Source organism: Colius striatus, chromosome 20 (assembly GCF_028858725.1).
Source record: "Colius striatus isolate bColStr4 chromosome 20, bColStr4.1.hap1, whole genome shotgun sequence".
NCBI classification, from domain to species: Eukaryota; Metazoa; Chordata; class Aves; order Coliiformes; family Coliidae; genus Colius; species Colius striatus.
The window spans coordinates 2,716,623-2,739,823 of NC_084778.1; the positions used below are offsets into that span (position 1 = coordinate 2,716,623).

Below are 23,201 nucleotides of genomic sequence, written 5' to 3' on the forward strand. Positions count from 1 at the left end.
AGTTGGAGAGGGAGAGAAGTAACAGCGTTGTTCTTCAGACAGGAGAGACAGTAAGCTCCCAGTCTTGCACGTGAGTAGTATAGCTGTGAGAGCAGCCTCCTAGAAGGCAGCCAGCTTTGTGACAGGAGGAAGTGGAGGCTCTTCCACACCATTTATTCAGTCTGAATGCACAAAAGCCTGTGATGTGGTTGGTGCATTCCTCTCACTCGCCCTTACAGCACTCCTCATCCAGCCCAGTGAAGTGGATGGAGAAGGGAAGCATGTTAATGCCCACCCTGCTTAGCTAATCTCCTAGAAACCTGTATTCTAGGAATAATCTGCTTCCTGGCATAGATGGTAGCAGGGCTGCTTTCTGTGGAGACAGATTGGGCCCATAAACAGATTCAGCAGGGCCATGGGACAGGGAGGGGGGACTCATACCCTCCCTCTCCAAAAATGAGGAAATGTGATGAAGGTTCCCACAACACAGACCAAGGGTGGGCTTCTTTGTAAAAATTTATTTAGCATAGTCTGGAGGAGGTTATAGAATAGCATCCTACAGCATTGTATAGCATGTACACTAACATACACCATGGAGAGGTGTCTGTGTGCTGCAGTGTACGTGGCATTCCAGGTCTGGGACAGTGCTTGGTAACTGCAGAACATCAGAAACCGACACGTGGGAGACGGAGCCAATGGAGGGTGAGTGGCAACATGGTTGGTTGTGTTTTATTGAGGGCTTACTGCAACTGCTGTTGCTGCTGCTTCAGGACTAAGGTGGAACGTGAAGGAATGTCTAAGGCAAGTAGACTGCAGAATGCCCTGTTGGAGGGCTTGAACCTGGCAAGGGAAGCTGGAGCTGGGAGATGTAGTCAGCAGGTGTCTGATGAATGTTTGTTCATACTGTAGCCATTTGGGTTAAGTGCAGGTGCTTAGTATTACCCTCTGTGATAGTCTGGGGCCAGGTAGCATCCACAAATGTACCCCTCCTTGCTTTGGGTTAGGATGGAGTCCCACAGCTCACCTGGGAAGATGCTTCCATGCCAGTCTAATGCTGGTGGTGCTGGGCTAGCCCCTCCTTAAGGCAGTACTGAGAGGCAAATGTTGTGGAGCTGTATTGTGGGAACTCAACTTCCAGTTATCACTAAAAAACAAGAGGAAAAGCCTTTTTTTTTCTGAAGGTGTTGCTCTGAGTCTGGTGAGTGTGGAGGAAGGGGCAGTGGTGACTCCCAGACACATACACAGCAGGAGGGAGAACTCATGTGTACAGCCTGTGGCCAAGGCCTAAAGGTTTCATTTCCAGCCTAAAGCAGCAGAGAGAAGTGGAGACTTCTGCAGGTTTTGTTTGGATGCATGGATATGAAAGAGTTCCTGCTGTATAAAAAAATATCACTATAGTGCAAGAAATGGGAGAGGTGACTTCAAAACAAGGTAAGAGTCTCTGTCTCCAGAGCAGTGGAGAAGTTACATGATGGGTTTTCTCAAGTTAATACCTTCTAATCAACTAAAAACAACAAAACTCTTCTAAAAGAAGTTTCCACATCGACTCCATTTCTTGTAGTGCATCTCTCATACTCTGCTATAAAGTATTTACAGGGTTTTACTCATTTACACAATATGGCTTCAATATATTGTAACACAAAGCATCAAAACATCTCGGAGCAAAATTCTTCATAAGACATTCTTCCTGCATAGGAAGTTTGGCATTTCCATTGCTTTGGCTGACAGTGCAGCACAGTTCTCTTGTTTTCAGGCTTGTGCTTTGTTTGATGATGACAAGCACAAGTTTTTGGTCATTTCCATCAAGGCTTGAACTCTTTGAGTCAGACCTACCTCTCTCTCCTCAAAGCCCAGCTGAGTTATCTTTCATGAGCCACAGTTTCACAGCCAGTGCCTTGGACCTGTGCCTTTGCCACTAAGGTAAGGAAGAGAAGGCCTTTCTTTTGGAAATCTCATATTAAGACAAGAAAGCAAAGATGGTTTTTTGTGGGTTTGGTTTTTTTTTTCTGAAAGTGCAGGTCTTTGGTGACAATAAAATGAGCAAAGCAAGGAAGGAAAAGGGCATTTTGCTGTCAGCCAGCTCTGGAGGGTGCAGCCAGACCAAGGGAGGGAAAGGTCCTGCTGTGAGGACACGGTTCATCATCGAGAATTCAAACGAGGAGCAACCTGCAGGACAAGAAGAATTCTTCTGTTGTATCTAGTTGACAGGACAAGGGGTAATGGGCAGAAACAAACAGTTCCACTTAAACACAAGGAGAAACTCCTTTGGTGGTGAGGAAGCCCTGGCCCAGGCTGCCCAGGGAGGGTGTGGGGGCTCCTTCTCAGGAGGTTCCCAAACCCACCTGGACACGTTCCTGTGTGACCTGATCTAGGTGGGACTAGATGACCTCTAAAGGTCCCTTCCAACCCCCTTATCATTCTATGACAAGTGATTGAAAATGATGCAACAGTTTTAGCTCTTAAATGTCTAAAGAATAGAGCTGTTCTGCCACAGGATGAGTTGTTCCTCTGAAGCTGCAGTAGCAGCAGGGAGGGGCAAGGCAGGAGGTTCCAAGAGGCCCCAGTGCCTGTGGTTATATTAAAAACATCTCCCTAGGCCAGCACTACGGGGCTTTGCATTGCTGAGGAGGCTGAGGCAAAGCTGGGCCAACGTTCCTAGGGTTGGTTTGGAAAGGTGAGGGGCTGTTCATTCATTATCCAAGAAGTTACTTGGTTTGCTGTTAGTGATGGCAAACAAAGCAACACGGTCCTCAGCTCAGCATGCTTGTGCAAATCTGATCTCTCAGGACTGCAAAAGCGCAGAGCACAGCTCCAGCTGGGGAAGAGGCTGCTGTGCCAGGGCTGTGCATTCCACAGGGAGGTCATGTGGCATCTGGCCATCTGCTGCAAATACTGTGGGTTTGGATCCAGTGCCTGTCAACTGCAGCTCCTTCCAGCCTCTGCCTGTACTCACCACTGTTAGATGGCCGTTCTTGGCTTTGGCTATGAGCAGTTCTGAGCCCGAGATGAAGTCAATGATGCCTTCTTTGCCTTGCCCAACTGTAAATTTTATGCTGCAAAGAGAAGGAGTTAAAAACAGCTTTGGTGAGTATCTGTGACCTCTCCACTAGCTTAGTTTAACCTTTTTCCTGTCAAAGTGGCTGCTTTCTCTTAGAAGCTTTGGGGCAATAGAGCTGCTTGTTGAAGGAAATGGAGGCTTAAGATGAACTGGGTGTATTTACATAGCAGAGCTCTCTTCAGAACCAACCCAAAACTGAGGCAGCTCCTGCAAAGGGCTTGGCTTCACTCACCTGCCCTGGTTGATGTTGATGCTGTTGACTTTGCCTGCCTGCATGGCTGTCTTTGTCAGGGTCTCGATCACGTGGTCACTCTGAAGTACAACATCTCCCTGGGAGGGGACAGACACCCTGCTTTATGATTGTGGCTTCACAGTGTCAGGATGCCACAGTGATTCTGCTTTAATTAACACATCTCCATAGGTGAGCATAGAAAAAAACCCACTTCTCCAAACAGAGGAGGCTTGATGGAGATGTCTGGGGCCAAGGTATTGATAAGGGAGCCAAGAACCAGCACCAGTCCTGCTGGTGAACCTCATCCGTGAGCACAAATGACACTGAAAAGCTACTTAGAGCTGGCACAAAGCTCTAGCTAGGGGCTGCTCACCTATACAGGTCACAACCACGTGCTCCACCCACTCCCCCCCACTTGCATCTTCTGCTTTTTGTGCCTTTGAAAAGGTTCTCCCCAGGTGGTTGCAGAAATGACAGCTGAGTGGCCTTACCTTCTGCTTGTTGTCCTCGCAGCGCACGTGCAGCACAAACAAGTTGTCGCTCAGGCTGCTGACAGAGATGCCTGCAACACAGAAAGGCCAGTTGCCAGCCAGCTCAGCACAACTGGGATTCCTGCATGTGCCTCAGAACCTCTCCCAGGAACGCAGCAGCTGCTGTTCCCACACCAAGAGACCCAACAGCTGAGAAGCTGCACAGAAGCCCTGCGCTAACGTGGCAGCAGAGGGGCTGCAAGGTGACAGACAACTGGCTTAAACGGTGCTCTGTAAGAGGGGAAAGAAAACTCCAGCTGCCTCTGTCTGTCAGGAGTAGGAAGAGTGTCTGTTCTTGTGGACAAAGAGCCAGTGACCAAAAGGCTCCTTCTCAGCACCCGCTGGACAGACACTTCATTCTCACTTGGTAGGTGATGAGTGGTGCAAGTACTGGGGCACTGAGGAGGAGAGGGACAAACATGGTCACTGTCACTGTGTTCCCCCCACCCCAGCATGAAGAGAGGAGAGCTGAGCTCAGCTCCAGTTGTCATTGCTGTGAATTCCCAGTGGCTGGGCTTGGGGGCAGGTGGAACTCACATCCACCTCCTAGGGACTAGTCCTGGCAGCTGCAGTCTTGGCTCTTCAACCAATTCAGACTCTGACTTTGGCATTTCTTCTCAGCCAGCCAGCAGTGCCTTCTGAGCACACAGTTGGCTTTGCCTCTGCCAGGAGTTTGCTAGATGAAAAGAAACCTCTCCCTGGGATAGGTGGGGAGGGATTAGCTAAGGAGCACTGTGCTGTGTCTCAGGAGCATCTGTCCCTTCATCATTTATTTTTGGACTTTGTTTATTTAGTATCTTGACACTAAAGACAAACTGGATGAGCTGTTTAAATTGAGCTAACCCAGGCCTAGCTGAGCTGAACACACATCTCTGCCATAACAGCAGCTGCCAGGAGTCAACACAACTCCAAACCAGCGTCACCCTTGGAAACCACTTCAGATGGTGACAGGTACAAGTGCAGTAGATGGCTAATTGCACCAGGCTAACATTGGAATGATTAGCACCAAATCTGGCTAAAAAAGAGGAACTGTAGTCAAACTGGAGCTGTGGCTGTGAAATGAGAGGTTTCAGGCACAGCCAGGTAATGACTTTGCACCAGACAGACTCAGCAGTTTTCTCTCTGACCAAATTCCCCCTCTAAAATGACGGAGTCCCTGTCAAATACTTCAAGGGCTGAAAGCTGCTATGCAATAATGGCCCAGCTCCCCTGGGGCAGAGACATGCAGTTGGGAAATTACTTAGGAGGGGGCTTGGGGGAGAGAAACTGAGTCATTTTGGTGACGTTTTACAGGGTTTAATTTTAGGAGAACTCAATTTCCAGATGACAGAGCTTGAAATGCTGCACCCTGTCCAGAGCAGGCCAGCTGCTCACTGCACCTTAACTGGAGCCAAGGGGAAGGCTGACTTTGGCCAAACCCCCTTTGTGTTGCTCCTCACCTGTCAGGTTGCTGTAGTCGATGCGTTGTTTGACCTTGGACTCCTCGGCGATGACGACGCTGCTCTGGGTCAGCAGCAGCTGCCGCGCGCGCGCTTTGTATCCTTTGCGGTCGTACTTGGTCACAGGAACTGCGTACTGCAAGGAGAGAAACAGCCCTGAGTGCACACTGCGAGGAGAGAAACAGCCCTGAGTGCACACTGCGAGGAGAGAAACAGCCCTGAGTGCACACTGCGAGGAGAGAAACAGCCCTGAGTGCACACTGCAAGGAGAGAAACAGCCCTGAGTGCACACTGCGAGGAGAGAAACAGCCCTGAGTGCACACTGCGAGGAGAGAAACAGCCCTGAGTGCACACTGCGAGGAGAGAAACAGCCCTGAGTGCACACTGCGAGGAGAGAAACAGCCCTGAGTGCACACTGCGAGGAGAGAAACAGTCCTGAGTGCACACTGCGAGGAGAGAAACAGCCCTGAGTGCACACTGCAAGGAGAGAAAGAGCCCTGACTACACACTGCAAGGAGAGAAACAGCCCTGAGTGCACACTGCGAGGAGAGAAACAGCCCTGAGTGCACACTGCAAGGAGAGAAACAGCCCTGAGTGCACACTGCAAGGAGAGAAACAGTCCTGAGTGCACACTGCAAGGAGAGAAACAGCCCTGAGTGCACACTGCAAGGAGAGAAACAGCCCTGAGTGCACACTGCAAGGAGAGAAAGAGCCCTGAGTGCACACTGCAAGGAGAGAAACAGCCCTGAGTGCACACTGCAAGGAGAGAAACAGTGCTAGAAATGCTATGTGGTGAGTTGTCACAGCTACTTTCCCCCCACCTAGCCCAGGCAGCTTGCAGGAGGCTCTGGCCAGTGGTTGGTAAGCTGGGAATGGAGACTATTCTTTTGAGTCCTGATCTCGGTTCTGCCACAGTTGGCCTAAAGGAGCTCTGGCTACAAATGGGCTTGAAAAGTCCAGGTTTCCTTTCAGTGTGTGCAGGTCTCTCCTTTCCTCTCCAGCCACGCCAGCTGCAACCCTTCCACTTCCTCACTGACATAAGGACACTTGCCCAGATCTCCAAATCCTAGTCCTGAGCCATCAGCTCTTCCCAGAGATTCTCATCTAAGGTGTAAGTTTAATGTCATGGAACATGCTTGCTGTATTTTCTTCAGGAACTGATCTGAATAACTCCAGAAGCTTGACAGAAGTATGAGGACAGATGTCTTACCTTAATTGCTTCATCTCCTAAGGCCTGAAGGACTTTAGCATTTATCTCTTCATTACCTGTATCAAAACCAAAGTGGTGTCAGAGAAACTTCTGGCAAGAAGTGAGTAGATGAATCCCCCTTTCTTCTTCTTCAGCTTTGCAACACCTACTCACCAAGTCGAGTGTTGATGAAGAGTCTGGGAACACTCTGAGGGTAGTTGTCTTTTTTACCCTTAAAAATCTCACTGGCAATTACTTTTTGTTCCAGCTGCAGGGACACAAGATTTGTTCTTGTTTAGTATAAAATGTCTCCTTAATAAAAAGACAAATTTGTCTTGAAAGGGATGTTTCCCTTTTTCTTTTTAGCTGTTGGCATCTAGTTCTGACCTTCTGGCTCATCCTAGTTACAAACTATTCCATACATCCCTTCCAACAGCTGCCCTCTCCTCAGGGCAGAAAGTATTTCTTCCTTCTCCTTTCTCTCTCCCAAATATGTGTTGTGTTTCCTGTTTGACTTCAGCTGGAGTTTGATAATGCTCATGTGTAAGTCTCTGAACTCTTCCACTGCCGAGTTTATCTAAACCTGTTCCTCCTTAAGCTGAACAGTTTGTTCTCCTGCTTGACTCAAAGGGCTTTTCATGTTTGATGTGTCTATTTTTCCCCTCCTGCAGCCTTTCAGCTGGTCCCATATTAGCACAGTGTAACATGTTATCCACAGCTCTGCTGAGGGGCACCATCCAGGCAGCTGCCCTGGGAGCTAGTGTCTGCACCACAAACCTTTGCTCCCTTCACAGGGGCAGCATTCCAGGACACAGCCACCCACGCTGGAAACACAACCTGTGCCTTTGGCTCCTCCCTTGGCCAGCACAAGACCAGAGAACGAGGAAGCAGGGCCATTGCCTGGGATGGGCACTGCTACACAGCATAAAGCACCCCAAACCAGTTCCAGGTGAAAAGTGGGGGTAGAAGATCCTCATTAGCAGCAAACTCGGTTTGCTGAGGAATAGAAAGTGTTCTGCTGCATTGCCACCTCCAGCTCAGTAAGGGCTGGCTGTAATCCTGTGTCCTTAATCACAGGCTCAGGCACTAACTAATCAACAGCATTTTGCTTGATCCTTTGCAGGCCTTTCTAAGCAGTGATACACTGCACAGCACAAGCAGCTTAATGGCAACCATCCCTGGCATCTCCTCACAGTGACACCTAATATACACCCCTCCTATTGTTATGTCCCTTTACTGAGCCTTTTTCTAATGTTAAAAAATCCCTCCCCCCACCTTTCCTGAAGATGTTTCTTCTTCTGAGCAGCTGTAACTGTTCATGTCACTTGTCCCTTTCCCAGCAGAAGTTCTGTGTCTGCAGAACTGTTGAGCTGCTTTATACAGGGTAAGAAGAACGCAGCTTCTTACACTTCTGCCTTCCATGGGAAGAAGAGCAGGGCCTTTTGGTATAGAAATGAAACAGGAGCATGGGTCTGCACCACTGTTCACTTGGTATGTACTGAAATGTGCACAGAATAGAGTCTTTTAGGGTTTTGTCTCTATAATTCAAATCACCAATGTCTGAAGAACACAGTGATTCAAGAGCTTCTCCCTCTCACCCTGCTTCTGTGCTCAACTGCTCCCTCCTTCCTTTCTTAGGATAAATAACCCTGAAAGCTCTCTCCTGGATTTGGGGAACTCAGCATCATTTGGGCAGGGATGTAACAGGTGTCTCTTACCTGCTGTTTCCACTCAGGGCTGATTCTCTTGCAGTAGGTCCAGACCATGTTCTGCATACAGAGCTGTCGCAGGAGCTGGGATGCCTGGAGAGGAAAGGGCACAGCAAATGAAAATAGCTCAAAATTACTGACCAGCCACTTCAAAAGTGAAGACACATGAGGATCAGCAACTGAACTGCTGAATTAAAACATTGTTTCATTAAAATAACAGGTTTCTTTCCCACTTTTCTAAGGGAGTTTGTCCCTCAGCCTTCCCCAGCTGCTGCAGAAGGGAAATGGATAGCAGCCTCTACCCTTCCTCACTTCCAGCTGTACCTGCAATCCCACCACACACACACAGAGCTGGGGATGAGAGCACTGGGCCCTTGCAGCAATACTTTGCTGTGATCAGACACAAAGCCCATTCTGCCAGATGATAATGGCAATAGAGGAAGTTTCATATTTGCCTCACAAGCAACCACAGTGTCATTGCAGCCACTTGAACTGACCAGAGGGAACAATGGCTCAGAGAAAAAGGGAAGAAAATTATAGAAAATGGTGAGAAAACTATAGAAAATGATGTTGCAGCACCCTGTGGGGAACTTTCAGTGCCACAAATTAGCTAATTACACCCCTGAGATGGAGTTTGGATTAATCTGACTAGCAGAGTTGCTCATGCAACATGGAGCTTGTGCAAGATAGAGGGGGTTTTGTTCTCTTGATAGCAGCAGGGTCCCCTCAGGCCTTCAGTGCTGCCCTGAGCCTCCTCCCTGCTGCTCCTGGCCCTACCTCTCGGATGGAGGGAGGAGGAATTGGCCATGATTTGTCCAAGACATTTTTTGGTAGGTTCCTTTTGAGGTTCATGAGGAAGGAGAAGCGGATGTGGTCCAGGAAATACTCGTTCTCAGGGCAGCGAGGGTGGCTCCGGTAAATGAAGCCTTTAATGAACCTGAGGAAGGGGAAAACATTCATTAGAAGAGTGATCAAAACCACTGATACTTCGAGGCCTCTTCCAAGCCACCCATCTTCTGGGCTTTGTGACTTATTAACCCCCTCCTCTGTTAGCTGTAACCACAAGAACGTTTCTTCTTGTCATGCTCTTGGGTTATTCTTTATGCAGTTTATTCCAAACCCCTCTGATAGCTGCTGTAGTGACAGAGCTTATTCTTGTCATCCTCTTGGGTCATTCCTTCCTCACCTTCTGATAGTCTCCACTGCCCACTTCCTCTTGGCAGCTTTTCGGCGTCCCAGCGTTCCCCTCCACCAGGACTGGATGGCTATTGCTGAAAACAACACAAAGATGTTGCAGTCTGGGAGCTCCTGCCTACCAAAACTGAGTCCCTAACCACAAACTGGCAACCAGGAGTGCTCAAGAAAGCCTGTTCTGTAAGTAAACAGCATAGGGGAAAGAAGATAGTGTCAGTTAATAATGGGATAAGGGATAAATGCTGATGAAAGGCAGTGGCAGAGGGGAGCTGCTCTATAGGGGTTGCTGGGGGAAGGGGATTCAGTCTCAAAGCTGTCCTGGAAGTAGGGTGGAAGGTGTTGGTGTGAGCATCTGGTCCTTCCACCTTTAGGTTGTGAAGCTGTGTGACAGCAAAGGTGGAAGGACCAGCTACCCCCACCAACACCTTCCATCCTACTTCCAGGTTGGCTTTGGGAACGTTTCTTGTGCATGAATCACAGGCTCTTAAAGGTTGGAAGGGACCTTGAAAGATCACCCAGTGCAGCCCCCATGCCAGAGCCTCTGCCAGCCACCACTTCAGGCCACTGTGTTGTGTTTCATGTGTCCCCTACCTGCGTGTTTCATGTGCAGGAATTTCTTGCGGCGGTAGAAGCCTCTCCACGTGGCCTGCATTTTGGTTGCTGGAAGGGGGGAGGAAAACCAGCACCATGAAAAGGATGAGCAAGTCATTTTTGATAGAAAAAAACCCCCTCAATTTTATAAACAAAAATCCCTTCCCAAACAGAAAACATTAAACCAGAGAGATCAGTGTCCACGAGGGCAGCACAGCGGGTGTGTGACTCACCCAGGCTCTGCTTCCTCACTTCCAGAGCATCTTCCGTTGCAAACAAGGTCTTGGCAAAGCGGATAAAAATCTTTGTTCTAGAAATAGAAAGGCAGCATCACATTTACATGCCAGAGAAGTTTGCTTCCTGCCCTCAGCATCCCCCAGGGGACCTCTAATCTTTTCCCCTCCCCTGTTAGGTAGAGGAGCCTTATTTCAAAGCAGCGGCGTGGACGTCCCACGACTCGTCACCTCAGATTAGGAAAACTGCAGAACTAACCGTCCCATTTTGTACTCTTCCTGTTTGTAGCCCAGATGCTTCACCAGCACAGCCACCCCATCGTGGGGCCGCCCGTCCCACGTGGGCCACGTCTCAGGACAAAGGGATTTGTACCTGTAAATGGGCAGCAGCAGGAGTCAAGGCAAAGGGATGGGAAAGGAGCCTCGCTGCTTGCTCTCTCGAGGCTCTCAAGAAGGCTGTCAGGTGTAAGGGCTGGCTGGTGGCTGGTTAGGACAGCTCACCAGCCTCAGCCAGCTGTGAGGAGCCAGGGGAGGGAGCAGGGGGAAGGAGAGAAGCCTGGGGGATTCCCACCTCTGCAGGAACACTTCGTATTTTCTCCGGTAGGCAAAGCCAGCTCTGCGCACCCGGAGGTTCTCCATCAGCCCCAGGTACTTCACTTGGTGTCGGATGATGACTTCATCAAATCGATCTTGGGACAGAAGGAAAACAGGGGAACATCATTCAGCTGGAGAAAGGCAACACTCAGTTCTTGCTTGTCCCTCACACAGTTATCTCTAACCTCTAGCCCAGCCTCACGGTGCAAGTCTCACACAACTTTGTGTCTCCTGGCTTCCCCCTTCCCTGCCCTTAACATGCTTTGAAATATAGTTCCAGAATGAAGTTCTCCTTTAGGATGGTCTGTGCATACAGGAGGAATAAATGAGGGAGAATAAAGGCATTAATAGGAAGTTATGCAGGTTAAAAGTGCTTCACTTTAGACATGACCCTACTCCAGCCCAGCCCAGTGCTCCCAGTGTGACTCCTGCCTGCTGCTGCTGCCGCCACTCCCTGACAAGAAAGCTCTGGCACAGACCCAGAATGAAAAATATCTTGTGAGCAAGTTCTGTGTCTCACTGACTGGGATCTAGTGGCCTGGCAAGAAAGACTGGGATCTAGTGGCCTGGTGGTCATGGCAAGAAAAGAGGAAGAGTCACTGGGCTCATACCAGCCTGTTTGGCATCGTTGGGTTTAATGCAGCGGATGTAGGAGGGTTCTTTGGACATGAGGATTTCCATGAGCTTGGAGAGGCTGTTTTTAAACTGAGTTGCTGCCTAGGAGAAGAGAAAGGAAACACTGTATGACTTGATGGTTTACAGCTAGTCCTTGTGGCTGCAGAGCAAACCTCAGGCCCTGAGCTTCACTTGCTTCCTGTGCCCCACCTCCACCAGCTCTGCTGCTCTTACCGTTTCAGGTCTCTTCTTGTCTGTCAGCTCTGTCCTGTCAAAACACTGATTTATGATGGGATTCTCAGAGTTGCACATGGTCTGCAGAGATGAAGTACAGAGTATTCTTCAGAGAACTAGCCCAGAAACGTGGGACAAAACTATTTGGTTGGGGGTCGTTTTGGTTTGTTTAATAAACTGAACTCTGGGCACCTCGATTTGTCTTTTCACAGTGCAGCCCTAAGGACACATTTGTCCAGGTGGAGGATTTTTCCCTCAGGTGCCACCTCATTTTAAACCCAACTCCTCATTCTGCCCCATATTGAAAACCTCCTCACTCACCTCCTTCAGGTTCCGGAACAGAAGGTCGTTGTTTTTATCTAGGAAACCTGGAAGAAAAAGAAACCCCTCAGGAACTTCACAACAAGGGAATTAAGTGCTGTGTGGACATGTTCTAAGCTTGGGTTTTTCTTTACTATGTAGTGATGCTGTTTTAGTTGCAAGGGCAGAGGATGAGACACAACAGAGGGGTGCCCAGACTTACCTGCAACGCTGTAGGTGACGTCTCCAGCGTAGTGGGAAAGCCGAAACTCCTCCCGCCCCAGGGACTTGCGAGTCTTCTGGTCAGCCAGCTTGTGCCTGGGGAGGAAGCAGAGAAGCTTTGTGAGACACAGACATCTGCCTGGCTCAGAGGATTCACTTCAGAAAGCTTGCAGGGCATTTGATCCCAGAGTGGGGCTCTGTGAACACAGCAGAGGGGATGGGAATACACCTGACTGGCTGATCTTCGAGACCAAAAGTAAATGAAGAGTTCTCAGCCATTCATTAAAGTGTCATCAAATGTATTGATGTTCATTTCAGATGGACTTTCAGCTTCCTGGTGAGATTGCAGAGTGGTTTTGTGTGCATGTGAAATTAACAGGCAGGAGGCAAGAGGGCAGGAAAGGTCATGAGATGCCATCCAGATCCTGATCTCAGCACAAGCAGAACATTTGGTAAGAAGAAAGAGGCATTTGGAGCTCTAAAACCAAAGTCAACAGTCTGAAAGGTGAAACCTGGAAGTGATGGCACTATGGATGGGTCATCAAAGTCAGAGGAGGAGCAATGGTGCCTGGGAAGCAGATGGGCACCAAGGTGAGTCAATGCAGTACAAACCTCACCACTTCAAAAGCACTAACACTCCATAAATCACTGTGTGCACACACACCTCTGAGCACCAGCACAATTCTGCTCCCTGTTCTAGTTATCCCTGGGCCTGACTTGAGTCATCAGCACTGGGGAAGGATCTGGCCTAATGCCCCAAACCAGAGGGGCTGTTGTGTTGGGTCAGATGTTGGAAGAGCCAAGCTGCACATGCCTGCCAAAGGCCTTGGACAGCTCAGCAGCAGGATACCAGGAAGAGATGGGTGAGGAGGGAAGGCAGTCAGCAGAACACTGTTGTGTTCTGAGGTGTATCCTTGAGCAGAGCAAGGCAGTTAGTGCTCACAACTTCTTTTATATCATTAACTCACAATCTCTCTGCAAAAGAAAACCCCATCACCTTTAACTTGGTAGCCTGTCCACCTGGGATGCTGCTCAACACGTGATGCTCATGTTACAGGAATCATTAAAGCTCCAGGCTCTATCACACCCTTGGATCCTGGGAGAGTAACTGCCCTCAGCTCTGTGAACACTCACGTGAGAAAATGAGGGTGGTTCTTCACAGTCTCCTCCAGTTTCTCCAAGAAGGTCGTGTCTGTGGCATCCCCAGGTCTCAGACACTCTTCATCCTACAAACACACACACTCTGCTGCTCATTTCATTCCCTGCTGCTCAGCTCTGGTTCTGTCTCACTGAAACACAGCCCTGGGGTGACCTTTTGACCAGCTCTGAGTTCAACAAAGGAACAACTGGTGAGCTGAAAAGGAAAACACTTTCCTCCTTCCAGGCTGCCCAGACCAGAAGCTTCTCTCCCAAGGGCAGCTGGAGGTGATTAAATGTGACTTCTAGTGGTGTCACTGAGCAGTGTGTTGTAGCTCTCCCCACAGAACCCTAAGGTAAGCTTAGAGCTTTGCTTTTTCCTGTGTTCTTCCCCTTGTTTTTCCCCCACTTCCACTGCCTCAGGTTCTCAATTGGCAGCGATGGTGTCAACTCACCAGAATGGAAATGATGCCTTTGAACTTCTCTTCCACCAAATCACAGATGATTTTGTTATTGAAATACTGAACTGGTTCCCACTGCAAAGACAAGAAATCACACCTGGGTGAGAATCATTCTGGACTGGAAACAAAAAACCCCCCCATGAACATTTCAGACCATCTCAGCAGCTTCCTTGCATCACCTGCCTGCCAAAGTAAAGCTTTGTCACTCCTTCTCCTGCCATTCCCTGTAAAAAGCTGCTTCTGTCAGATCACAATGGCATGTCTGACCTCCCAGTTGTCTCACACAGAGCTCCCAAAGTGTTTTGAAAACAAAAGGAGAAGGAAAGCCCTTGAATTCCTTTCCTTGGCATTGCATCTGAGCAGCTCAGCCATCCCCTGGCCTGCAGGTGTGAGAGTGGGAGTGCCGACGGTGGCTCTTACCGCGATTCCTTCCGACTCGTATTCGTCCTGCTCTGACTTCAGTGTCAGCTCAATGAAGAGCTGCTGCAGCTTCTCATTACAGTAATTAATACAAAATTGCTCAAAGCTGCAAATGAAAAAAAACCCAAATCAGACAAACACATCACTGAGATGGTCCCACAAGTTAAAGGAGCTGCAGAGAGTGGAGCTGTGTCTGTGCACGGCCGGAGAAACACCAGAGAGCTTGTGACGTGTCTATTTGCTGAGCACAGAAGTTCAGCAGGTTGGTTAGTGGAGCTCATGAAAGAGTTCCAGAAGAAGGGGAAAAAACAGACATGAAGGGTGGAATACAGAGGAACACAAAGACTTCTAAGGAGCAAATGTGAGAGTCCCAGTTCATTGTTGTCTGCCAGAGCCAGGCTCCAGACTCGGACACAGACCAGGTTTTGGGGCTGGATTTCCTAGTTCCTACCACCATGGAAATGTGCCTCAACAGCCACCACTGTGCCAGGGAGCCATGGAAATGTGCCTCAAGAGCCACCACTGTGCCAGGGAGCTATGGAAAGGTGCCTCAACAGCCACCACTGCGCCAGGGAGTCATGGAAATGTGCCTCAACAGCCACCACTGTGCCAGGGAGTCATGGAAATGTGCCTCAACAGCCACCACTGTGCCAGGGAGCCATGGAAATGTGCCTCAACAGCCACCACTGTGCCAGGGAGCTATGGAAAGGTGCCTCAACAGCCACCACTGTGCCAGGGAGCCATGGAAATGTGCCTCAACAGCCACCACTGTGCCAGGGAGCCATGGAAATGTGCCTCAACAGCCACCACTGTGCCAGGGAGCCAATGGAAATGTGCCTCAACAGCCACCACTGTGCCAGGGAGCTATGGAAATGTGCCTCAACAGCCACCACTGTGCCAGGGAGCCATGGAAAGGTGCCTCAACAGCCACCACTGTGCCAGGGAGCCATGGAAAGGTGCCTCAACAGCCACCACTGTGCCAGGGAGCTATGGAAAGGTGCCTCAAGAGCCACCACTGTGCCAGGGAGTCATGGAAATGTGTCTCAACAGCCACCACACTGTTCCAGGGAGCTGGACACTGGCATAGTTGAAGCTATGGCATGAGTATGCCCCAAAAAGGCAACAGCCTCTTTACAATACCCAGAAGATTAACAGCTGTAAATGTTAAGTATTAGCTGGATGCCCCCAATGTTAGAAGCCCTCATTATCAGTTACTAAACTGATCTCCTGAAGCTGAAATGTCATCTCTTTCTCTCTCAGAGGGTCTTATTCCCCAGCAGAGAGAAATGAACCCGTGCAGGGTGGATTCAGAGCTCCGAGACACGGATTGAAACAAACCTGTTGTGCTGGAAAATCTCAAATCCATAGATATCAAGCAATCCTAGAACTGTAGTACTTCTCCAGCCTGGAAACTCTCCTTCCTGCAAAACATATGAAAAGCTGCTCTGTGCTCACAGCTACAATCCTTGGTGGAGTCCTCCTCAGCTACAAACAGTTACTCCTTACCCTCTAACGAGTGGAAAACACATTGATTTAGAAGTTGCCACACAGCATGGGGCTTACCACTGCTTTGCAGCTAAAAGATTTGAAGCTTCCTTTCCCATTTGGTCAGGTATCAACAAACAAAAGGTTCATTTACCTTGTAAGCAAGAGACTTGTTAACCTTGTTCACCAGCCAGGAGAACGTGCGTCCGTAGACGGCCTTGGCCAGCGCGTCCCTGGCGTAGGCTGCCTGCTCCAGGTTCAGGGGGCTGATCAGCTGTGTGCAGGAGGAGAACAACTCCACTCAGCAGCCATTCCACGTGGGATGAATGAAGGTTTCCCTAACTCACACCCAAAGGCATCCAGCCTGGCCCTGAGCTGGACAGGCTGCACCCCACCAGGACTCCCACACAGACACCCGCCTTTGACAAGTGGGGAGTGAACTGTTTGGTTCTAGTAAGAGCTGGGGGTGTATCACTAATTCCCCTTAATTCCACGTGCCTCTCATCCCCAGTCCATGTCCTTACCTCTTCCCCTTTAGCTATGATCTTCTTGTGGATCAGAGCATCTCGAAGCACAGAGCCCTCCACTGCCAGAAGCTGCAAAGCAGTGGAACATTCCATTCATTTCTGAGGCAGCAGGTTTGATTTATCAGCAGTAATGATTTATCAGCCAGCCATGATGATGTATCAATTTATCAGTAATAATGACTTATCAGCCAGCCATAATGATGTATAGTTATCAGTAATAACAATAACAACAGCTTTAAGATATGAGAGGCTCAAGGGCACAGTCCAGTGAAACATGCTTTACCTTCCCCTTTTCACCTCCTACAGCACCAACCCTCCCTTTTCCACCCACACCCCCTCTGCTTTCAGGCAGTGACAGGACCTCACAAGTAAACTGGTTTGATTGCTGTGGCACAAGGAGTTGCCTGAGCAAAGCCACTGGGGCTCTTCTCCCTTCAAAGCTCTTCTCCAGCGTAGGTCCATTCCCATGCCACTGTGCCTGAAGGCAAAAAGCTCAGGGCAGTGGTGGATGGAGTGGTAACCAGAGAAGTTGGCAGTGCAAGGGCTTTGGTGTGAGTATCTGCATTTTATTCAGGTCAATAGAAGTAAACTCAGAGAAACTTCCCCATCATATTCTAAAATGATGGTGCCAAGCTGAGAATAAAGAAACCTCAGTGACTGGCCTTTCCTGGACTGTCTCCCTAGCTGGTGATACTCACCCTGGCCAGGTATTTAATCTGGTTCTCTGTAGTGACCTGAGCATTTCCTTCCTCATCAGCAGCAAACTGCACGTTCCCCAGATGCAGGACACTGGCCACGATGCTCAGCAGATCCTAGGAGGGGGGTGATGGGAAGGACACAGAGTGACAACGGGCTGGGAGGTTTCTGTGGGAACTCACATGTCACTTGAGCATGTTTGGGTTTGGTGGGGGGTTTCTTTCAGGCTTTTTGCAGAGAACACATTCATTCTGAAGGCTGCTTTTGGGGAGGAATAACAAAGCCAAGAGGATTCCTTAAGAGCAGGAAAGTCAGCTGTGCTGTGGAACTTCTCACCTCCACCTCGCTGTCGTTGAAGCTGATAATGGACAGGGCTCTTCGCATGACCTTCCAATCATTCTTGTCATTTATGGAGCTGACCCTTGCACAGTGACCCTACAAAGGGACAGTTTGATGGGAAGAAGTAAGTAATTGCCAAAGAGATATTAACTCAAAGCACTTCTGCCATGGTTCTTCCCATAGTGGTCATTTCAGTGCCTGAGTCTCAGTGACTCTGTTTGGAGGGAGGGAGGAAGGGAACTACAGAGTTGACTAATCAGTCCTGTAAAATAACTGCCTGATGAGGATTGCTACTTAACACACACCTTTACTAAATAGTGATACTGCTGGGGGCTCTTCTCAAGGCCCAGCCTTCGCAGCAAGTCCTCCTCCCCTCCTTCTAGCAGCTGGTAGAAAATGTGGAAGTTCCTCTCTCCGTGATTCTGGTGCACGACGCGGGATTTCTCCAGGAGGTAGTTCAAGATGTGGCCCCCAACAGGAGCCCCCTAAATCAAAGCAGGTAACACTGAAAAGAGTTCATCAAGAGGAAAATAGTTCTGCTTCTTGGTGGTCTGTTCAGAGGCAAATAGGGGATAATGTGATAGCTGACACAAAGGAAGCTACTGGGCTCTTGGGTTCTGTGTTCATCCTCACAGAGGGGGGTAACTTAGATCAGAGTTGAAACAAAACACTGTACAAAGCTACACAGGACAGAAAATCTCTTCAGGTCACAGCTGGCTTCTGTGCACTGAGGTTGGGAGTATCTATTTGCATGGTGCACACACACAGCCTAGAAACAAGAGGATTTAACCTGTCTCCTATGAGGGAAGAAAGAGTGTTCCATCAAATGCCCTGGAACCAAACTTTGCAACCACTGTTTACACTGTCATCAAGGGAATGCAACACAAGCACTAAACAGTACAAGGAAGCAGAGGCAACAGAGAGTCTGCTCTGCCTGGGCCCAGCTCTGAAGCAGAGAACAGCTTCCTTACCCTGTAATCAAACTGCACGTCCATGTACTTCCCAAAGCGGCTGGAGTTGTCGTTCCGAATGGTTTTGGCATTTCCAAAAGCCTGAATTGACAGTTGGTAAGGAGAGAAAGAAAGAAGCATGGAGGCAGAGTACTGAGGAACACTTTGGTGAAGCTGACAGTTGTTTCTTTACAGCCACTAAAGCCTGAGCTTGTCCTTCTTGCAAACCCAGAAGGGAAACAGATTGCCACCCGAATTCCCGAGCTGATCTTTACACCCTGTGCTAACACTGCAGATGGAGTGTGCCTCTCAAAACATCCCCAGCCCTCCCAGTGAGCTCATGTTAATGCCAGTTTGCTGCTGACAGCATCTGTGACGTCTGCCAGGCTTTCCAGGCTTCCTCTTCCAGCACAGCTCTTTGCGGAGAGGTCCCCTGGCAGCAGGTCCCCTCCCGACGGCCTTGCCCCTCACCCAGAGCACAAACAGCCAAGGGATTCCCAAGACAGCTGAGCACTGGACACTAGAGGACACCACAGCACTAGAAAATGCACCCACAGATGCATTTATCAGAAGGCAAAGCCGCCCAAGGCGCTACTTTGGGCTTTAAACACGTTCAGTGCAGTCGAACTCTTCCCACGCCACAGGCCTCTCCTCCTGCAGCCCAGACCTGCTCCCCACGGAGTGAGAAGGGCCAAGTGAGCTCAGCAGCAGACACACAGACATTTCTTTGGCTGGGAAGCAGAGTGGGATTCCCCTGTGTGCAGCACAAACGCTCTGCCCACACACCCTGAACATCCCGGGACACGGCATGTGCGCCGCTCAGGCAGCCCCCAAGCCCCCCTCAGCTGGGACACAACAGCCAGGCTCTAGAGTTACCTCCAGGACGGGGTTGGACTGTAACAGACGGTCCTTCACGGTTTCCACCTGCTGACTGGCAGGACAGGTCATGGCATAGTACTGCAGGATCTTCTTGGTGGCCTCAGTTTTGCCAGCCCCGCTCTCCCCCGAGATCAGGATGCACTGATCCCTCCTCTCTGTGCGCAGGGAGCGGTAGGAGTTGTCTGCAATGGCGTAGCTGAGGGACAGGGATAGAACCAGGCATCAGTTTTACACCCACAAGTGAAGGGCAGAGGCACCTCAGACAGCAGGATGTGTCTGTGGGCTGCCTGGGAGCGTGTTGCTCCCACCCGCTGGGACCACACAGCAGCTCGCTGCCATTTCTCTGCACTCCTCAGGCACAGAGCCAAGAGGCTGCAGGGTGATGGCACAAATCTGTCCAGTTCCTTTAAAAACTGTTCTTTGGACTCTCTCTGACCTGTAGAAAGGTGATTAAATGCTTCAGATGAGCTTTTCTAAACCCACATCATCTCTCAGCACCGGCCCTGCAGGAACAAGAAGCTTCACATCCAGCAAACAGCTTGTTTCCCACCAAAAGGAATCCTAGCTCATCTTTCCACTGATGACACACTCAGAAGGTCCCAACTGCACTTTGCTGTCTGGGTGACTCCTATGACATGGCTTCACAGCAGCCCAACCTCTCCTGGCTGGCAGGAAGAAGTGGACAGGCCAGCCCAGGGCAATAAGAGTCCTGCAAAAGCAGCCAGAACCACCAGAAACTACCCCAAAATACCAAATGCTACCCAAAGTACTAGGTGGTTCCTCTTGCCTGCACCCAGGCAGGGTTTATTGCTGCTGGCCCTGGAGCCCTGCTTCCCTTTTGCTGCTTCTTCTTTCTCTTCTCTTTTCCTCCCCACAACAGACCAGACAAGAGCTTCACCAAGTCTCACGTGTGCTCTTACAGCAGGGAGCAGGAGGAAGGCTCTGACAACAGGAGAGAGGGAGAGGGAAAGGACCTGGGAGGTGCAATGGAAGAGGGTAAGAGCCAAGAGCAGCATTAGCCCTTCCCAATGCACTCACACACTAGAGGCACAGAATGGCAGGGCTTGGAAGGGACCTTTGGAGATCACCTAGTCCAGTGTCACCTCCATAACAACCTTTCCAGCTGCCTGACAGGGGCTGCTGAAGCAGATATCCTGTTTTCCTGCCTTCACACACTTGGCAGCCTTTTAGCAGCTTTGCTGAAACCCTCATGCTGTGAAATTGATTAGAAATAATCACACCAAAATGACAGCCCTGGCTTCCTCCAGCCTATTAATACTCGGTGCTAAGGCAACACCAATGAGCTACCCAGCAACACAACTGCACACTTACCCCTGCACTCAGGGACCTGCCCTGCTGCCAGGTTAAGCCTCTGCCAGTCACTTTAGATCCCTTAGAGTTGGGGCACCTGCCCAGAGCCACATCTACATCAAGGGGGGAACCTGGCAGGTTTGAACACAGGGTTTGCAGGTTTAATCATCCCTCAGAGGTCCCCACAAACAGCCTGAACCCCTACAAAAAACCCCAAAGCCCATTTTCCCCACAGCAAACAGCTTCAGGCGTCGAGGCTTTCTCAAGCCCCGGTGTCTGTGTGTCTGCCCTTGCAGTGCCTTCTGCTTTGCTGACTCTCCTGGGCTATGTGCCAGTAACAAGAAACAATCCAAACACTTCAACTCAGAAATAATATGATTTACTCTTCCAAGACCTCTCAAAAAGACAAAACAAAACCACCACGACACAAAAGCGACCTCCAAGAGGTGAGTGCTCAGAGTTTGGCCCTTGCTGCTGAAACATGCTGGGTGCCCATGTCCTCAGCTCTGTCACCTTTCTCTTCCAGCCTGACAAACACATCCAAATGCTTTCAAAAATAACTTTAAACCATTTTGGTTTGGGTTCTTTTTAATGGGAAATTGGGAATGCTCCCCGGGCCAGACCATGTAAATAAACACATTCCTTGTCCCAACAGGCTGCCTGTGTCTTAGCAACCAGGGAAATACCAGATAAATATTGGTCAGGCAGTGAGAGCAGAGGTGAGGAAGAAACCAGCATGCAAAGGGACAGACTCTTTCCCCCAGTCAGGCCTGAGCTGAATGAGCTGTGTGGCAGGAGGGGAAACGGCCGGCCCAGCCACAGACCCCACGTAACCCTGGAACAATGAACTCCTGTCCTGCCAGGGCTGGGTAAGCAGCTCTGTTCCTCCAGCCAGGAAGGAACCAACTCCCTTTCCAAATACTGCTCTTGCAAAGAGCAACTCATCCTCTTTGGAGAGAGGAACAGGAATAGAAAGAGCCATCCACCACACCCTCTGAAGGATCCTTTCCATCCCTGGCGTTTTTAGGGCTGCCTGTGGGAGAAGGAAGAGCCTGCTGTGCGTGTTTGCACATGCCCCTGTGACACATGCCTGCGTGGGGAGGGCACAGCCTGCCCTGGTTACACACAGCCCACTCACAGGTGAGGAGAAACTTCATAGAAGCTGACCCCACGGTATCGCTCCATGTTCTGTTTGGTGTAGATTTCCAGCTCCTTGTATGGATTAACAGACACCAGAACGGAGCCAATGTACGTCTGCAAGAGAGAACACAAAGCACAGAGGTTACAGGGGATTCTCTGCCAGCCCACTCTGCCCTGTGGGTGCTGACAAGGGCTGCCTGGGGCTGCCCAGGGCTTCCAAAGAGGCCAAGGGTGCTGAGGAAGTGACCTCTCGGAGTGGGAATGACACTGTGGGACTTACACCAGACACATCCTTGTGGGATAAACAGCACCTGCAGATTGTTTTAGTGCTTCTAAGCAAGAATAGTGGACTCTTTCTGATTTATTTAGGATCAAGTTCAAGCCTGAGGTTACAGAATCACACAGCACCACAGCATGGTGGGGTTTGGAAGGGACTCCCAGAGCTGCTCCAGCCCAAGCCCCTGCTACAGCAGCTTCCCCTGGCTCAGGAGGCACAGGAATGTGTCCAGGGGGGTTTGGGAACCTCCTGAGAAGGAGCCTCCACACCCCTCTCAGCCTTCTCCTCTCCAGGCTGAGCAGCCCCAGGTCTCACAGCCTTTCCTCACTGGAAGAGATGCCCCAGCACAGAGTGAATTCATGAAATGGAACAGTGTGGTGTGCATTGGATTTGCAGTGATGGCAAGACCTGGCAATGCCAGCAGCCCTCATCTGGAGTGCTGCAATGAGTGAGTGCCCAGGTTAAGATGACACTGTCCCAGACTCATCTGGAGTGCTGCAATGAGTGCCCAGGTTAAGATGACATTGTCCCAGGCTCATCTGGAGTGCTGCAATGAGCCCCCAGGTTAAAATGACACTATCCCAGGCTCATCTGGAGTGCTGCAGGTTAAGATGACACTGCCCCAGGCTCATCTGAAGTGCTGCAGTGAGTGCCCAGCTTAAGATGACACTGTCCCAGGCTCATCTGAAGTGCTGCAGTGAGTGCCCAGCTTAAGATGACACTGTCCCAGGCTCATCTGAAGTGCTGCAGTGAGTGCCCAGCTTAAGATGACACTATCCCAGGCTCATCTGGAGTGCTGCAGTGAGTGCCCAGCTTAAGATGACACTGTCCCAGGCTCATCTGGAGTGCTGCAGTGAGTGCCCAGCTTAAGATGACACTGTCCCAGGCTCATCTGAAGTGCTGCAGTGAGTGCCCAGCTTAAGATGACACTATCCCAGGCTCATCTGGAGTGCTGCAGTGAGTGCCCAGCTTAAGATGACACTGCCCCAGGCTCATCTGGAGTGCTGCAATGAGCCCCCAGGTTAAGATGACACTGTCCCAGGCTCATCTGGAGTGCTGCAGTGAGTGCCCAGCTTAAGATGCCACTGCCCCAGGCTCATCTGAAGTGCTGCAGTGAGTGCCCAGCTTAAGATGACACTGTCCCAGACTAGTTCCAAGACAAACAACCAGGGTCTATCAAAGCTGACCCCACCACCTCCAAAACCCAGCCGCGGAGCACAACGACGGCACGTCTCGTGCAGCAGCCACCCCCACCTCAGGCCACTGATGGTCACTGTGGCAGCTGTGCCCCTGCTACTCACATAGATGAGATTCTCCTTGAAGCGCTTCCGAAGGTTGTCAATGAATGCTGCCTCGCTGGTGAAGTTCTCCAGCAGCACAAAGTCCTGCACCCCGACACGGTCGCGGGCCGTCAGCGCGCTCTCCATCGTCAGCCGAAGCCCGTTGGTCCCCGCTCCCTG

General features: G+C 50.2%; 1 protein-coding gene across 3 annotated transcripts in view; it reads right to left on the minus strand.

Moving 5' to 3' along the window:
- Positions 1-482: 482 nt before the first annotated feature.
- Positions 483-23,201, minus strand: part of MYO1C (myosin IC) — a 53,841-nt gene continuing 31,122 nt past the window's right edge. For all 3 annotated transcript variants that reach the window (XM_062012537.1, XM_062012538.1, XM_062012536.1), the window contains exons 2-32: positions 23,043-23,198; positions 21,463-21,578; positions 19,011-19,209; positions 18,156-18,236; positions 17,490-17,669; positions 17,182-17,280; positions 16,848-16,961; positions 16,147-16,218; positions 15,777-15,896; positions 15,476-15,558; positions 14,138-14,243; positions 13,712-13,792; positions 13,254-13,345; positions 12,121-12,215; positions 11,919-11,965; positions 11,598-11,678; positions 11,360-11,465; positions 10,726-10,843; positions 10,414-10,527; positions 10,155-10,231; positions 9,922-9,990; positions 9,323-9,407; positions 8,914-9,073; positions 8,146-8,229; positions 6,602-6,695; positions 6,449-6,504; positions 5,239-5,374; positions 3,761-3,831; positions 3,270-3,367; positions 2,933-3,032; positions 483-2,145 (exon numbers count right to left, since the gene is read on the minus strand). In XM_062012537.1, coding sequence (XP_061868521.1) covers positions 2,119-2,145; positions 2,933-3,032; positions 3,270-3,367; positions 3,761-3,831; positions 5,239-5,374; positions 6,449-6,504; positions 6,602-6,695; positions 8,146-8,229; positions 8,914-9,073; positions 9,323-9,407; positions 9,922-9,990; positions 10,155-10,231; positions 10,414-10,527; positions 10,726-10,843; positions 11,360-11,465; positions 11,598-11,678; positions 11,919-11,965; positions 12,121-12,215; positions 13,254-13,345; positions 13,712-13,792; positions 14,138-14,243; positions 15,476-15,558; positions 15,777-15,896; positions 16,147-16,218; positions 16,848-16,961; positions 17,182-17,280; positions 17,490-17,669; positions 18,156-18,236; positions 19,011-19,209; positions 21,463-21,578; positions 23,043-23,168 — 3,087 coding nt within the window. In that variant the 5' untranslated portion in view covers positions 23,169-23,198 and the 3' untranslated portion in view covers positions 483-2,118. The remainder of the gene's footprint in view (positions 2,146-2,932; positions 3,033-3,269; positions 3,368-3,760; positions 3,832-5,238; positions 5,375-6,448; positions 6,505-6,601; positions 6,696-8,145; positions 8,230-8,913; positions 9,074-9,322; positions 9,408-9,921; positions 9,991-10,154; positions 10,232-10,413; positions 10,528-10,725; positions 10,844-11,359; positions 11,466-11,597; positions 11,679-11,918; positions 11,966-12,120; positions 12,216-13,253; positions 13,346-13,711; positions 13,793-14,137; positions 14,244-15,475; positions 15,559-15,776; positions 15,897-16,146; positions 16,219-16,847; positions 16,962-17,181; positions 17,281-17,489; positions 17,670-18,155; positions 18,237-19,010; positions 19,210-21,462; positions 21,579-23,042; positions 23,199-23,201) is intronic.